General features: G+C 40.0%; 1 protein-coding gene across 1 annotated transcript in view; it reads right to left on the bottom strand.

Moving 5' to 3' along the window:
- RYR2 (ryanodine receptor 2) overlaps nt 1-16,776 on the bottom strand; it is a 721,598-nt gene that overhangs the window by 265,496 nt on the left and 439,326 nt on the right. Inside the window, exon 28 of the mRNA XM_067710999.1 lies at nt 1,196-1,404. Coding sequence (XP_067567100.1) covers nt 1,196-1,404 — 209 coding nt within the window. The remainder of the gene's footprint in view (nt 1-1,195; nt 1,405-16,776) is intronic.

Raw genomic sequence — 16,776 nt, forward strand, 5'->3', positions numbered from 1 at the left:
TCGGTCTCAGTTTTTCTGCTACTGCTTCCTTCTAGGGTATTTTTCATTTCAGTTATTGTATTGTTCATCTCTGTTTGTTCTTTAATTCTTCTAGGTGTTTGTTCTTTAATTCTTCTAGGTCTTTGTTAAACATTTCTTGCATCTTCTCGATCTTTGCCTCTATTCTTTTTCCTAGGTCCTGGATCATCTTCACTATCATTATTCTGAATTATTTTTCTGGAAGGTTGCCTATCTCCACTTCATTTAGTTGTTTTTCTGGGGTTTTATCTTGTTCCTTCATCTACTACATAGTCCACTGCGTTTCCATCTTGTCTATCTTTCTGTGAATGTGGTTTTTGTTCCACAGGCTGCAGGACTGTAGTTCTTCTTGCTTCTGCTGTCTGCCCTCTGGTGGATGAGGCTATCTAAGATGTTTGCACAAGTTTTCTGATGGGAGGGACTGGTGGTGGGTAGAGCTGGGTGTTGTTATGCAGCTAAAATTATCATTAAACACTTATATAATGTATAAATAAACAATAAAAGAAGCAATTGAGGGGAAGTCCCTGGCGGTCCAGTGGTTTGGACTCTGCACTTTCACTGCCATGGGCCCAGTTCAATCCCTGGTTGGGGAACTAGGATCCCACAAGCCACAAGGCCTGGCCAAATTTAAAAAAAAAAAAAAAAAGCAACTGACCAGCTTCCACCAAACTTAAAACATAAAAATTACCAATAATGTTGAAAATGAAAACTCTTGGTGATTGCAAACAACAAATAGCATTCTTATGTCTATTAAATGTTTATACCTATCATTAATTATTGCTTGAGGATAAATTCCTTCTATGGAATTCCTCTGTCAAAATGAATATATTTTAAATTAGCATATGGATTTTAAACATTTTTGATAGACAAGGATGATTCATCTTTTTGATATGATAGAGAATCAATATTTTACTTCGTGAATTTTGAATAATCTTGACTATTCACAGGGTGAGGGAAAACGTTTTGAGGCTACAAGAACAAAAGTTTTCCTAGGAACTATTTTCTCAAGGTTGAGCTCAGGAAAGTACTAATATTACTGTACCACCAAAAGGAATACCAGAGGAAATCAAGCCAGGCAGCGTGGGAGCCCACAGCGTGTGGATGCCTGGTGCACAGCAGCCTACAAAACCAGGAGCCTACAAACTCCAGTGCCCGGTGCCCAGCAAAGCACACTCACCTTGAAGCCATCGAAAGCAAAGGCACGTTCATCCGAGCCAAGCTCCTGATCGGGTTGACAGCCTGGTCTGCTCCAGCCAACTCTCATGTCTCCAGCAGTGACAGCCTCAAATTCAAAATACCACCTTCCTGCCTTCACAGCGTAAGTTTTCTCAGCGCGGAAGATTCGGAACCTTTCTCCTGTGCCGCTGCACACTTCAGCTCTGGCAGCTGTGAATGGAAAGGGATTCTGGTGATCGTTGCATGGGGAATTGAAAGAGGAGGGCAGATACCACTTAACCTACAGAGATGATGCTAAAGATACCTTCTATTCTTATCTTGGTTCATATGTTGTTACAAAGTGTTTTCATATCAGATGGAAGCAGCTGGGTGAAGTGGAAAGTACATGGCCTTCCTTGGGAGATGCTGGTTGTTAACTTTCACTAATGCTGTTGGGCAGATGATGTAAAAAAAAAAAAATTTTCTTTCCTGTAGAGAAAAGCCTAACAGCCACTTGGCGGTTTGGTAGTGGAAGATGAGATGAACTTGAGGGCAAGAATGGGAAGAAGACAATAAAACAGGTTTAAACTGTTCTGCATAGGAAATAAATAGACATTTATGGGCAGGAGAGAAGAGAGAAGAAGCACCCAGGAAGTGAGGAGGAGAGAAAGAAAACAAGAGAGAGCTATACATTAGCAGAGAATGGGAACCATTGGTAAGTTTCCCAGACAGAATGGCTAGGGGCATAAGTCTTCTGCTACCCCACCTCTTCACTGTAATGCACTATACACACAAATGCTGTGTTTAAGTGACTTGAGGAAAAAATAAAAGGGTCAGGTCCAACCTCAGGATCCGTGTGGTGAGACGGGGAAAAAATATCTGTAGGACGTGAGGTGCACCAGAGATGGAGTGTGCCAGTGGTACAAAACCTCAGACCAGGGGACCTGGAGCTAGAATGACTTGGAGAACGTCACCTCCTGGGAAATCACAGCGCATGGGGACAAGGGTCCACTGAACTGATATCAAAGGATATGGTCAGCTCCATGAAGTTTGGAGTTAGATACAGAGAAGCAAATTTAAGTGACTTAATGAAGTCACACGACTAATGGCAGAATTCGGGAGCTGCCAAACGCTACAACCTGTGTTCTCTCCACTCTACCTTCAGGAGCTCACACAGAATTAGCAGGTACCAGTTAAATATTAGTGCTCATCTGTTCTCAGGAGTTAGGGAAGACCTGATAAATAATAAAAGTTTATTAAAAGCTAAACTACTGATGTGACCAAATAAATAAAAATAGTCACGATATGCTCTAAAGGTTGACGATAAACACACAGATCATCTTTAACAATTTAAGGTTAGATTGAAGAAAAGAAAAATGGACTAAGAGGTCCCAGCACATAATAGGAGCTGATTTAATGAAATGATCAATTATTACTTTTTGATGACTTTATGGTGATTTTAGGGCATGTAGATGAACTGCATCTGCTGATAAACCTTTCAAAACCTGGGTTAAATTTCTGAATAAGCAACATTTTGTTTTTTCACCTTTCCCCACATATACACACATGCTCACACCTAACGACTTAGTCTGATCCAAGCAAATCTCCTGTGTCCAGCAGTGACAGCCTCAAATGTCACACACTCATATCATACAATACATTCAAACACCTTACTGAAAACATGAATGCAGTAATACAGTTTAAAAATGAGACATTTATACTACTCTATGCAGCAGACAGCACGTACAAAATTCTCTGAAGAGAGAAAGTTTGCTTTCGATACATCCAAGGTGGGAGTGGAAAGGGGCTTAAATGAGAGAAACATCTCCGTGATGAAGGGTACAATATTCTCACATCTGTTACTTAATAACCGAATGATTTTTGAAAGGTAGAATAGTAAACTACTTTTTTGAGGACAAGAAAATTAACCATTAAGGAGATAGTTCTAAATGCCATAATATTAAAAAAAATAGGAAAAGTCACATTTCCAGAGTCAGTATTTTCTCAAGAACAGCACACTGATCCACCGCTTCTTTAAATCATGGTTGCAATCTTCCCTAAACTAATCTAAGAGGTACAGAAAACGAGCTTTGAACTACACAAACATTGGGAGATTCCTTTTCAGGAAAATAAAACGCTCTCACATATTATCCTTATTTTTAGTGATGTCGACATGTGCAAATACAGTCATACTTACATTCTAGCATGTACTAACAAATTCAATCCCAATTTCCTGAGTATGAAACACTCAGTTTTTTAGAAAACTAAACTGCTGAAAAACTCACATGTCCTTTTTCCTGTTTTATGTTTCCAGGACTTTGGACTCCACGAAATGCACAGTGTGCTCAAGAAATGCTTATAAATAAATGTTAATATTAGCTTAAATCAAATACATTGGAAAATGTGGTATAAAAATATAACCACTATTTATTTAATTTCTTTAAAAGCTCACTACAGAGCCTGGAGTCTCGCCCAGGGCAGCTGGTCCACTCTCATCGGGGTGTCCTGGCGAAACCCCGCATGGCAGGCAGAACTCGACAAGAAAAGCATCACTGGAGCTCAAGTTTGTTTTGAAAACAGCCTCAAGTTCTACCTGTCCTCGGTGATCTGTGGTTTTCTATGTGACCAGGAAATCAAATTGATAATCTGATCAGTCTGATCTCCAAATTGGAGCAGGAAGATAAAGTGATGACAGAGGAGAGAGCAACTCCCCCAGCCACCTGTCCAGATTTGGAAGTTCTACCTAAAGCCAAAGGGTTAACTTCTAAGCAGCACGTTTTTAGAAAAGAACAATCTAAAGGTATAAAAATAGTAAGAGTTCTGATTTTCCACAGTGGAAAAATGCCATAAACTAGAAAAGACACAAAGGTACCAAGAGAGTCATTTTCCCAAGAGAAAATGTTGCCGCTGGAGAGATAACATGAAACTCTTGCGAGTTGGAGTGAAGTATAAGTTATCTCCAAAATTACATTTTCTTTGAGCATTCCTACAAGCAATTGTTTGCATAAAGGTGACTCAGATACTGAGTGTTTCAAACATAAATTGGTATTGGTTTAGTTGTTCTCTTCTTATTTTTTTATTACTTGTTTTATTTTAATAATATTTTTTAAATTTTATTTTAATAACTTTATTTTATTTTTTCTTTCTTTCTTATTTTTCTCCCTTTACTTCTGAGCCATGTGGCTGACAGGGTCTTGGTGCTATGGCTGGGTGTCAGGCCTGAGCCTCTGAGGTGGGAGAGCCGAGTTCAGGACACTGCACCACCAGAGACCTCCTGGCTTCATGTAATATCAATCAGCAAGAGATCCCCCAGAGATCTCTGTCTCAACGCGATGATCCAGATCCACCCAACGGTCAGCAAGCACCACTGTGGGACGCCCCATGCCAAACAACAGCAAGACAGGAACACAACCCCACCCATTAGCAGAGAGGCTGCCTAAAATCATACTAAGTTCAGAGACACCCCAAAACACACCACCGGATACCACCCTGCCCAATAGAAAGACAAGATCCAGCCCGACCCATCAGAACTCAGGCACCAGTCCCCTCAACCAGAAAGCCTACATAAAACACTGAACCAACTTTACTCACTGGGGGCAGACACCAAAAACAACGGGAACTACGAACCTGCAGCCTGTGAAAAGGAGACCCCAAACACAGTAAGTTAAGCAAAATGAGAAGGCAGAGAAACACACAGCAGATGAAGGAGTAAGGTAAAAAGCCACCAGACCTAACAAATGAAGAGGAAATAGGCAGTCTACCTGAAAAAGAATTCAGAGTAATGACAGTAAAGATGACCCAAAATCTTGGAAATAGAATAGAGAAAATACAAGAAACATTTAACAAGGACCAAGAAGAACTAAGGAGCACAAAAACAATGATGAACAACATAAAAATGAAATTAAAAATTCTCCAGGGTAAGACGGGAATAAAGACACAGACCTACTAGAGAATGGACTTGAGGATATGGGGAGGGGGAAGGGTAAGCTGTGACAAAGCAAGAGAGTGGCATGGACATATATACACTACCAAACGTAAAATAGATAGCTAGTGGGAAGCAGCCACATAGCACAGGGAGATCAGCTCGGTGCTTTGTGACCACCTAGAGGGGTGGGATAGGGAGGGTGGGAGGGAGACGCAAGAGGGAGGGGATATGGGGATATATGTATACGTATAGCTGATTCACTTTGTTATAAAGCAGAAACTAACAAACCATTGTAAAGCAATTATACTCCAATAAAGATGTTAAAAAAAATTCTCTAGAAGAAATCAATAGCAGAATAACTGAGCCAGAAGAACATATAAGTGACCTGGAAGACAAAATACTGGAAATAACTACTGCAAAGCACAATAAAGAACAAAGAATGAAAAGAATTGAGGACAGTCTAGAGACCTCTGGAACAACATTAAACACACCAACATTCAAATTATACGGATCCCAGAAGAAGAAGAGAGAAAGAAAGGGACTGGGAAAATATTTGAAGAGATTATAGCTGAAAAATTCCCTAATATGGGAAAGGAAATAGTCAATCAAGTCCAGGAAGCACAGAGAGTCCCATGTGGGATAAATCCAAGGAGAACCACACCAAGACACAAATTAATCAAACTATCAAAAATTAAATACAGGGCTTCCCTGGTGGCACAGTGGTTGAGAGTCCGCCTGCCGATGCAGGGGACACAGGTTCGTGCCCTGGTCTGGGAATATCCCACATGCTGCGGAGCAGCTGGGCCCGTGAGCCATGGCCGCTGAGCCTGCGCGTCCGGAGCCTGTGCTCCACAACGGGAGAGGCCACAACAGTGAGAGGCCCGTGTACGGCAAAAAAAAGAATGAAATTAGAACACTCCCTAACACTATACACAAACTCAAAATGGATTAAAGACCTAAACGTAAGGCCAGAAACTATGAAAACTCTTAGAGGAAAACATAGGCAGAACGCTATGACATAAATCACAGCAAGATCCTTTTTGACCCACCTCCTAGAGAAATGTAAATAAAAATAAACAAATGGGACCTAATGAAACTTTAAAACTTTTTCACAGCAAAGGAAACCATAAACAAGATGAAAAGACAATCCTCAGAATGGGAGAAAATATTTGCAAACGTATCAGCAAAGGATTAATCTCCAAAAACACAAGCAGTTCATGCAGCTCAATATCAAGAAAACAAACAACCCTATTCAAAAATGGGCAGAAGACCTAAATAGACATTTCTCCAAAGAAGATATACAGATTGCCAACAAACACATGAAAGAATGCTCAACATCATTAATCATTAGAGAAATGCAAATCAAAACTACAATGAGGTATCTCACACCAGTCAGAGTGGCCATCATCAAAAAATCTAGAAACAACAAATGCTGGAGAGGGTGTGGAGAAAACGGAACCCCCTTGCAGAGTTGGTGGGAATGTAAATTGATACAGCCACTATGGAGAACAGTATGGAGGTTCCTTAAAAAACTGAAACTAGAACTACCATATGACCCAGCAATCCCACTACTGGGCATATATCCTGAGAATACCATAATTCAAAAAGAGTCATGTACCAAAATGTTCATTGCAGCACTATTTACAATAGCCAGGACATGCAAGCAAGCTAAGTGTCCATCAACAGATGAATCGATATAGAAGATGTGGCACATATATACAATGGAATATTACTCATCCATAAAAAGAAACAAAATTGAGTCATTTGTAGTGAGGTGGATGGACCGAGAGACTGTCATACAGAGTGAAGTCAGTCAGAAAAAGAAAAACAAATACCATATGCTAACACATATATATGGACTCTAAAAATATATATATGGTTCTGAAAACCTAGGGGCAGGACAGGAATAAAGACACATATGTTGAGAATGGACGTGAGGACATGGGGAGGGGGAAGGGTAAGCTGGGACAAAGTGAGAGAGTGGCACTGACATATATACACCACCAAATGTAAAATAGATAGCTAAAGGGAAGCAGCCGCATAGCACAGGGAGATCAGCTCGGTGCTTTGTGACCACCTAGAGGGGTGGGATAGGGAGGGAGGGAGACGCAAGAGGGAGGAGATATGGGGATATATGTATACGTATAGCTGATTCACTTTGTTATACAGCAGCAACTAATGCAACAGTGTAAAGCAATTATACTCCAATAAAGATGTTTAAAAAAAAGCTCACTACAAATTTTTCTTGGTATTAATATTTACCACTAATCTTTTCTGCTAATAGAGGTAATAAAAACAGGGGTAGTATATAGAAAATTTGGGTCAATAAGAGGTAATGATGAAGAATTTCTTAGTCCTGGCATTTTTTTCCCTGACCTTAAGCTGTTGCACTATTCTATTGTTTTAATTGAACTGTAGTTGATGTAAAATATTATATGTTATATGTGTACAATATAGTGATTCACAATTTTTAAAGGTTATACTTCGTTTTCAGTCATTATAGAATACTGGCTATATTCCTTGTGTTATACAATATATCCTTGTAGCTTATTTTACACATAATCGTTTGTACCTCTTAATTCCCTCTCCGTATATTACCTCTCCCCCTTCCCTCTCCCCACACTGTTAACCTCTGATTTGTCCTCTGTATCTATGAGTCTGTTTCTTTTGTATTTGTTATATTCACTAGTTTGCTGTATTTTCAGATTCCACATATTAGTGATATCATACACTATTTGTCTTTCTCTGTCTGACTTATTTCACTTAGCATAATACCCTCCAAGTCCATCCATGTTTGTGCAAATAACAAAATTTCCTTCTTTACTACGGTTGAGTAGTTCTCCATTGTGTATATATACACATCTTCTATATCCATTCATTTGTTGATGGACACTTAGGTGGCTTCCATATCTTGGCTATTGTAAATAATGCCGTTATGAACACTGGGGTACTTGTATCTTTTCAAATTAGTGTTTTTGTTTCTTTCAGATATACACCCAGGGGTGGAAGTGCTGGGTCATAACTGCTACATTATTCTTACCCTCATTGATGGCATTCAACTGAACTTGAAATTAACATGCTATTCATAGATATCATCATGCCAAGGACTTGTAAGCACCATGGATCTTCCTCCAAATGTCCATGTGGCTCATAGTTTATATTCGATATTTCTTGCATTAGCTTAGGGTAGCTTGCAACCATAGTTTAAAGAAGCAACAGTTCAGCATTTCTGTTTTTGGATAAAATACAAATAACTAAATGGAAATCTGGATCCACAGACGTTTAAACACAGATTACGCAGGCAACCTGAAACAAATTTTTGTTGCATACCCTGTAGCATCAAGTGGTTGAACACAAAGTAGGTGCCCTATAAACACCTGCTGGACTGAGTCTAGGAACAAAGAGTCTCCTGATCCCTGGACACAGAAGCCCAAGTAAATAGCTAATCAGCAGTACCACCGTCAAAGGTACAGAACTCTCGCCCGCAAACATGCAATTCTCATCCTTTGCTTGACTTTTTTAAAAATTTTATTTTACTTTTTATTTATTTACTTATTTCTGGTTGTGTTGGGTCTCTGCGCGCAGGCTTTCTCTAGCTGCATCGAGAGGGGCCTACTGTTCGTTGCGGGCTTCTCATTGCAGTGGCTTCTCTTGTTGCAAAGCACGGGCTCTAGGCACATGGGCTTCAGTAGTTGTGGCAACTGGGCTCAGTAGTTGTGGCTCACAGGCTTAGTTGTTCTGTGGCATGGGGGATCTTCCCGGACCAGGGATCAAACCTGTGTCCGCTGCATTGGCAGGTGTATTCTTAACCACTGCACCACCAGGGAAGTCCCCCTTTGCTTGATTTTAAACACTCTACACTCATACAATTCTAGCTCATGTAAGTATGTTACATAAACGGTTTTTAAATTGTTATAATGAATATAACGCTAATTGACATTTAAAAAAAATGAACAGTTAGCAGATATATTTCTTTCACACTTATCAAAGCTACTCAAAGAAGAAATTCGGGATTTATGCCTTTAACAAACCACTTTAAGGGCAAGATCTGATAATATACTGTGTTCCTAGTACCTCACAGATCCTAGCACAGAGAGGGCAAACACCAATGACCATTCAAATAGGATGTAAAATATCTATACACGCTGCATTCCAAACCATACATTTAAAAGACAATTACCACTAGAGGGCAGTCAAGATCTAAGCATGTATTAAAATAACAAGTTTTTTATAATAAGCTATGAAGGAAGGCAGGCTAGTCTCTTGAAAATTGTATACGTATCTTGATTCCTTTAGGTGTATCTGTATAATAACCTTAAAAAATCATTGATATTAACCAGTTATCTTTTTAACCTGGTATAATTTCTAAGTAAGCAATTCAAATCTCAATCAAACTTTGTAACGAATAAAAATAAATGACTTTTTCAAATGTTTTAAAATATTATTTAGAACAATTCTCCAAAAATAGTATAATTCAAACATTGAGTTCATATTTATTCTGGAATACACAAATCATCATTCTGCTGACTAACAGAAAATAAATGATAGCCCTGACCAATTACATAAGGTTAGATTCAGTTTTATCAAACATTTTACGTCCTTTACTTTTTTCTTTTTTTTTTTGGCGGTACGTGGGCCTCTCACTGTTGTGGCCTCTCCCGTTGCGGAGCACAGGCTCCAGACGTGCAGGCTCAGCGGCCATAGCTCACGGGCCCAGCCGCTCCACGGCATGTGGGATCTTCCTGGACCAGGGCACGAACCCGTGTCCCCCGCATCGGCAGGCGTACTCTCAACCACTGCGCCACCAGGGAAGCCCCCTTAACTTTTGTAATGTCAGCAAAAGCAGTAGAGTCAATTGCAAATTAATGTTTTAAATCTTATCTTAGTGATCACCATTTTGCTTTATTCCATAAAATCTCACATCTATCTATTAATTTCCATTTTTCACCATCCTTGTCCTGAAGGTCACAATATTCCGAAAGCCTCCCAACTGGTCTCTCTGTCCAAGCGCTCTCCCCTCCAATCTGTTCCTTCCCACTGTCGCCACAGTTATTTTGTTGTTCTAAACTCTGATCACAAATCAAGCTTTTGCTTTAAAACTTCCTGGCGCTAGAACTCCTTTACTACTTTACCGTATTTCTCAACTGGGTTTTCAAAATATTCCATGTCTTAGCCTAATCATTCTACCTCCATTTAGTACTGTTCTTTCCGCACTTATACCCTATAATTTAGCCTAACTAGACAATCAATTTCCCCTCAACTCTTTCTAAATTTAATGACATCAGATATACTTTCCCTCTGTCAGGAATGTCCTTTCTCCCACCAACCTCTTCTCGTTGCTATTTTCATCTCTTCAACAGCTAACTCAGATGCCATTTTTTCCCCTTACTGATTCCTCCAATTGGAAAATGAATCTTTCTTACGTATTTTCCAGATACATCAATTTAATCCCTACTAAGAGGTAGGCAGGCTCTTGGATTCCAGATCACACTGGTGAATGAAAAACAGGATCTCAGGGAATTCCCTGGCAGTCCAGTGGTTAGCACTTGGTGCTTTCATTGCCATGGCCCCAGGTTCAATCCCTGGTCTGGGAACTAAGGTCCCACAAGCCACGCAGCACAGCCCAAAAAAAGAAAGAAAAAATACAGGATCTCAGCCTCCATTGTGAAATACTTTACATGAGCCTCTCTGTTCGTTAATCACATAACTTCAGTAAGACTGAACCTTGTAAATCAGCTATCAATGGTTCTATCTTTAAATTCTTAAAATGCAGAAACCATGCCATCCTCTGATCACCATTTTTCCTCCCAGTTTTCTCATTTCCTTATTCAAACACATTCACTCTTCAAACTCATTAATTTCCTCTGTGGCTTCCCTTCCTTATCTATACAGCTTTCAGTACCTTCCTGCCCTATTACTCTTCTCCTCACTTGCTCTGTTAACCCCCATCTTTGTCGAATTTTACTGTCTCATTCTCACCATCTATACTCGCTCTGCTGAGCTTGCTGGGAAACACATGCACACAACAGACTGGCACCGTTACTAACTCACAGTCTCTAACCTCAATTGGACCATTAATGTTTCTCTGCTTTTTATCTCTCTGAAACCTGCTCTCTGTCCCATCCCACAAACACCTCTCTCTAAACTTTACTGCTGAGTGACATCAGAAGGAATAGCAGAGTATGGACCTCCAAAACTACTCTTCTCTGTAAAAGCAATGAGAATGGAAAAAATGGTCAAAATCAAATGTTTCAGAGCTCTAAAAATTAATTAAAGGCTGGCAGCAATCTGGGGAGTGTTTATTCAATTAAAAAATGGCTCAATAGTTGTAAGGACAGCAAGCTTAGTGGTGCTTTAACTTGACTTAGGGCTATTCCTTTCTTCCTAGATGCACAGTACAATGAAAACCAATAGGCCTTCAATTAAAGTGAAAATCGGCAACCTAGAAGCCTCTGGAGGGGACAGAGCAGAGTGGAGCTCCTCAAAGCCCCATTCACGGATAACTGTCATTATTTCACCTTTCTGGTAGTTCCTTGGAAAGTTCCACTGGCAATACTTACCTTTCTTTGACCTGATTTAGAGTTTGCTCAATGCAAACAATCTTTTCCCCAGGGTCATTTGTTGAAAATCAGAGGCCTTCTTTTTTTGCGGTACGCGGGCCTCTCACTGCTGTGGCCTCTCCCGTTGCGGAGCACAGGCTCCGGACGCGCAGGCTCAGCGGCCATGGCTCACGGGCCCAGCCTCTCCATGGCATGTGGGATCCTCCCGGACCGGGGCACGAACCCGTGTCCCCTGCATCGGCAGGCGGACTCTCAACCACTGCGCCACCAGGGAAGCCCCCAGAGGCCATTGTTTAACACTGCAGCTGCTTGAGGTGGCAATAACAGCTGAGGCAAACAACAAGCTGTCCGAAATATTTGAAAAGAAAAGCTGGGGAATGAGATATCTACAATAGGCTGTGAAAAGTTTCAACATAATCCTGGTGATCTAGTAAGCCATGCTCATGCCCAGGGTTCTGGGTTCAGGAAAAGACCTGAGAAGGCCCTAAGTTCTCACGTCTGGAAGACCCTGAGGTTCTGCAAAAGCCGTAAGTGAAGGCTAAGGTGGGGACTGGCTGGCTGTGTGTCCAAGGCATCTCCCAACATGCACACAGAGTCCCTTCCTTGACAAAAGCTGGGAGATTTACAGGTCCCATTTACGGAAGTCTCTGTCTAGTCACAAGCTGACCACTAAGCTGATGAAATAGAGATTTCAGCAGCCACACGTGACAGACAGAACATACCCTACAGAACTAGCTAAGAAAATTCATTAAACAAATAAGTAACGGCAATTACAACAAGCACAATAACAAACCCTGAAGGGAGATTCCAGAGTTGACATATTATACTACTTCAAATGTCCAGTTTTCAACAAAAATAGTGAGACAAGCAAAGAGACAAGAAAGTACATCTTATATACAGGGGAAAAAAGTCAATAGAAATTGTCACTGAGGAAGCCCAGATACTGGACTTATTAGACAAAAATGTTAGTTCTCCCTTTTGTACGAGGCCAAACCCTTTACCCATGTTGTGAATTTCATCCCCCCACCCCCAACCATCCTCAGATCATACTTCATCAAGTTCCTCTCCTTTCCTTTCAACTCTCCTTTCCTCTGATTCTTTTCCTTAGCATTTAAAAATGTCCAAAATTCTCCTATTTAAAAAAATGAAAATTTTAACCCTCTTTTTCTCTCTAGCAATAGTCTCAGCTTCATATATGTGTGTGTGAGTGTGTGTGTGTACACATATATACATATGTATTGAGCCTTGGTGGCTCTGTCTAGTTGTCTCACATGCATCTCAAACTCAACATGTTTAAAATCAAACTCAGAATCTCCCATTTCCCATCTCTATCTGCTCCAATTCCTGTGCTCCCAGTCAATGTGACGGTACTCACCAGCTACTAACCCAGAAGCCATCCCAGACACTCCTTCGTCCTTCCACTGATTCTATTTCTAAATGCCAAACAATTCTGTCCTGTGAATTCTGTGAATTCTCTCTATTCACAGTATTGGCTAAGATCAGGCCTTCAACACTCCTCATCTATACTTCTTTTAGAGCCACCAAACTGCTGTCCTCGCCTCTAATTTTGTTCACCTTCAGCCCATTCTCCAAAGAGCCACTGGAGTAATTCTTTTAAACAGAAAACCCTCGTTTCAGTCTCTGTCTTCTCTCCTTCATCTTCCCCTGCTTCTCAAACTTCACTCCATATTGGGCCACGTAAAGCTATCTGATTCCCACGTGCAACCCTCCCTTGTCACTCCAAGCCCTGACACAAACTGTCCTCTCTGTCTGGGACACATGCACCTCACTGATTCCTACTCATTCCTCTAAATTTCACCCTAGCTTTGATGGTTTTAAAACATGTCTCCAAATATTTTGTCACACTTCCCTTCACAAAGTGTGGGCTTAAGGGTGCAAAGCATTTAGTGACTCACTTCCAACAAACAGAATACGGCAGAAGTAATTGTAACAGGCATTGAGGCTTCCTCCTCGCACTATCTCTTAGGTTACTAACTCTGGGAGAAGCCAGCTGCCATATGAAGGCACTGAAGCATCTCTCTGAGGAGGTCTACATGACAAGGAACTTAGGTCTCTTGCCAATATCCAGAGACAAACTGAGCCCTTTAACCAACAACTATGCAAGTGAACTGTCTTAGAAGCAAATCCTCCAGCCCCACTGAAGTCTTCAGATGACTTCAGCCCTAGCCGACTGGATACCAACCTCAAGAGAGGCCATGATTCAGAGGGACCTAACTAATCCACTCAAATCCCTAACCACAGAAATTTTCAGATAACAAACATTTGTTGGTTTAAGCCATTAAAATTTAGGGAGGGAGGTATTTGTTACACAGCAGTAGATAACTAATACACCTCCTTTATGAAGGTTTCTCTGACACCATCAAGATCAGTTAAATCCTCTCTGCTGTGACACTTGGGCATTAACGTTTACACTGTATGGAAGCACTGACAATTTAGTCTACTTTCCCTGCCTATCCTGAAAGCTACCTGTGGGCAAAACTGTCTTACTCATTGTTGAATCCCCAGAACTAAGCATGGGAGATGTTCAATAACTATGTATTAAAATCAAATGAAAATGAGGATGATTTGAAATATGGAAGTAAAATGAAACCCAAAGATGGATTTAGTAAATATAAGCTCCTTTTCTTCCTTCTTGAAATTCATATAAGTCACAAGAAAGTAGGTAACCATAAGGTAGTAATACATTGCCTCACAGAGGTGTTAAGAAGATGAAATTTTATTATGGTTGTACATAATATAAAACACTGTATGTCATCAGAATAACATCTTACCCAGTATCCTCCTGAATGCAGTTCTCACTATAAGTGAATATATCAGATCTGACACAGTTTATGCCCATAATTGATAATGTTTTTAAATATAATCATCATTATTTTTCTCTGGCATACACTGCTTATTTCTTTGTACAGGGCTAAATGTATTCTCCTCCTTGAATACTGACCACAATTAACTATTTCCTTGAAGACTTAAGGTTATTGTTAGAGCCATGATTAATCATTTCTCTGAGCTATACAGTGGGCTTGTTTCTTTCCTGTTTTCTCCTTAATTCACTGGCTGTCATCTATAGCTTTAGAACTGAGTCAGCCTGACTTGGGCAGCACTCTTTCTATGTAATTTTCAACGAGTATCAGAAAAGCAATGGTGGAGGAAAGACCTATAAATGTAGGTAAGACTCTAGACACCCAAAATATAAATATTCATGTGGGAAGGAATGAAAATAAAATTGGGGATATCAAATGGTTGATATGTCAGACTTTAAAAGCATGGTTGATTTTTCCCCAAACCTTTTATTATTATCATTATAACATCTTCCAACAGAAAAGATATAGACTGTCATCTCTCTTATCTAATACTCTCTAGGGAGACACAAAGTTAGAAAGAAGCTCAAAAACTTCTATGAGGACTGTACCCTTGTTAGGTATTTACTGTACTTATATTAGGTATATACCTAATAGAGTAGTTGAATCAAATATTTTAAAAGTATGCAGGGCTTCCCTGGTGGCACAGTGGTTAAGAATCTGCCTGCCAATGCAGGGGACACTGGTTCAATCCCTGGCCGGGGAAGATCCCACATGCCGCGGAGCCACTAAGCCAGTGTGCCACAACTACTGAGGCTGCACTCTAGAGCTCGTGAGCCACAACTACTGAGCCCACGTGCCGCAACTACTGAAGCCTGCACACCTAGAGCCTGTGCTCTGCAACGAGAAGCCACGACAATGAGAAGCCCACGCACTACAACGAAGAGTAGACCCCACTCGCCGCAACCAGAGAAAGCCCTCACGCAGCAACGAAGACCCAACACAGCCAAAAATAAAAACAAATAAATAAATTAATAAAAAATAATTTAAAAAAATAAAAGTACGCAAAAACACTGGAAAATGCTATACTATCCTAAGGTATTATTAATAAACATTTGTATGCCTGATATATCCAATTGTTCATTAAGGAGTACATTTAATAGGTAATTACAAAAAGAGATTGTGGCTTTGTGAAACTAGGAGTCACTATGACTAATGATTGAAGTTCTCCATAGAATGCCACAATCACTAAGGAGATATTAGACACAGCCACTCATAATTATGATAGTTTACTAATAATAATCCACAATTGATGATGTGGGGAGAGAAACAAATGTCTGAAAGTTTAACCAAAAAAAAAAAAGATCAATTAACTCTTTAAAAGATTTACAAGTCTTCAAAATTAACAACGTCTACTCCATGGAAGATCTCATTTAAATAATGAAAAAGCAATCCACAAACTGGGAGGAAATATTTCCAATATCTGACATAGTTCTTATACCCAGAAAAACATACATATATGTTTATATATGTAAATATATACATTTTCACAGTTTAATAAAAAGAAGACAAAACAACCCAGGTTTTTTAATGGATAAAAGATGTGAACAAACACTTCATAAAAAAAGATATACCGATGGCTAATGAGTATAAGAAAAGATGCCAACATTATTATTCTTAAGGAAAATGCAAATTAAAACTACAATAAGATACCATTTCACACCTACTGTAAGGGCTAAAATCGGAAAGATTACCAATTCTTGGCCACGATGTGGGAGCAAAACTATACCTTCACATATTGGTTATGGGAGCATATTTGCAGAACTGCTTGGAAGTTTCTTGTAAAGTGAAATGTACGTTTGTCCTATGACACAGCAATTTCACTTCTATTTACCCTAAAAGAAGTGAAAGTATGAATCTGCACAAAGACTTGTCTACAAATGTTCATCGCAGTCTTATTCATAACAGTCAAAAACTGGAAACAACCCAAATCTATATCAACAGGAGAATGGATTAAAAAAATTGTGGTTTATTATTCAAATGGAATGCTACTCAGCAATTAATTTTGTGATACTTGTAAAAACACGGGTGATCACAAAAACAGTACACTGGGGGACTTTCCTGGTGTTCCACCTTCCAATGCAGGGGACGCAGGTTTGATCCCTGGTTGGGGAACTAAGATCCCACATGCCTCGGGGCAACTAAGCCCACGTGCCACAACTACTGAGCCCATGCACCTCAACTAGAGAGACGGCATGCTGCAAACTACAGAGCCCATGTGCTCTGGAGCCCGCCCACC

The sequence above is a fragment of the Pseudorca crassidens genome, chromosome 16 (assembly GCF_039906515.1).
Source record: "Pseudorca crassidens isolate mPseCra1 chromosome 16, mPseCra1.hap1, whole genome shotgun sequence".
In the NCBI taxonomy this organism is placed as follows: domain Eukaryota; kingdom Metazoa; phylum Chordata; class Mammalia; order Artiodactyla; family Delphinidae; genus Pseudorca; species Pseudorca crassidens.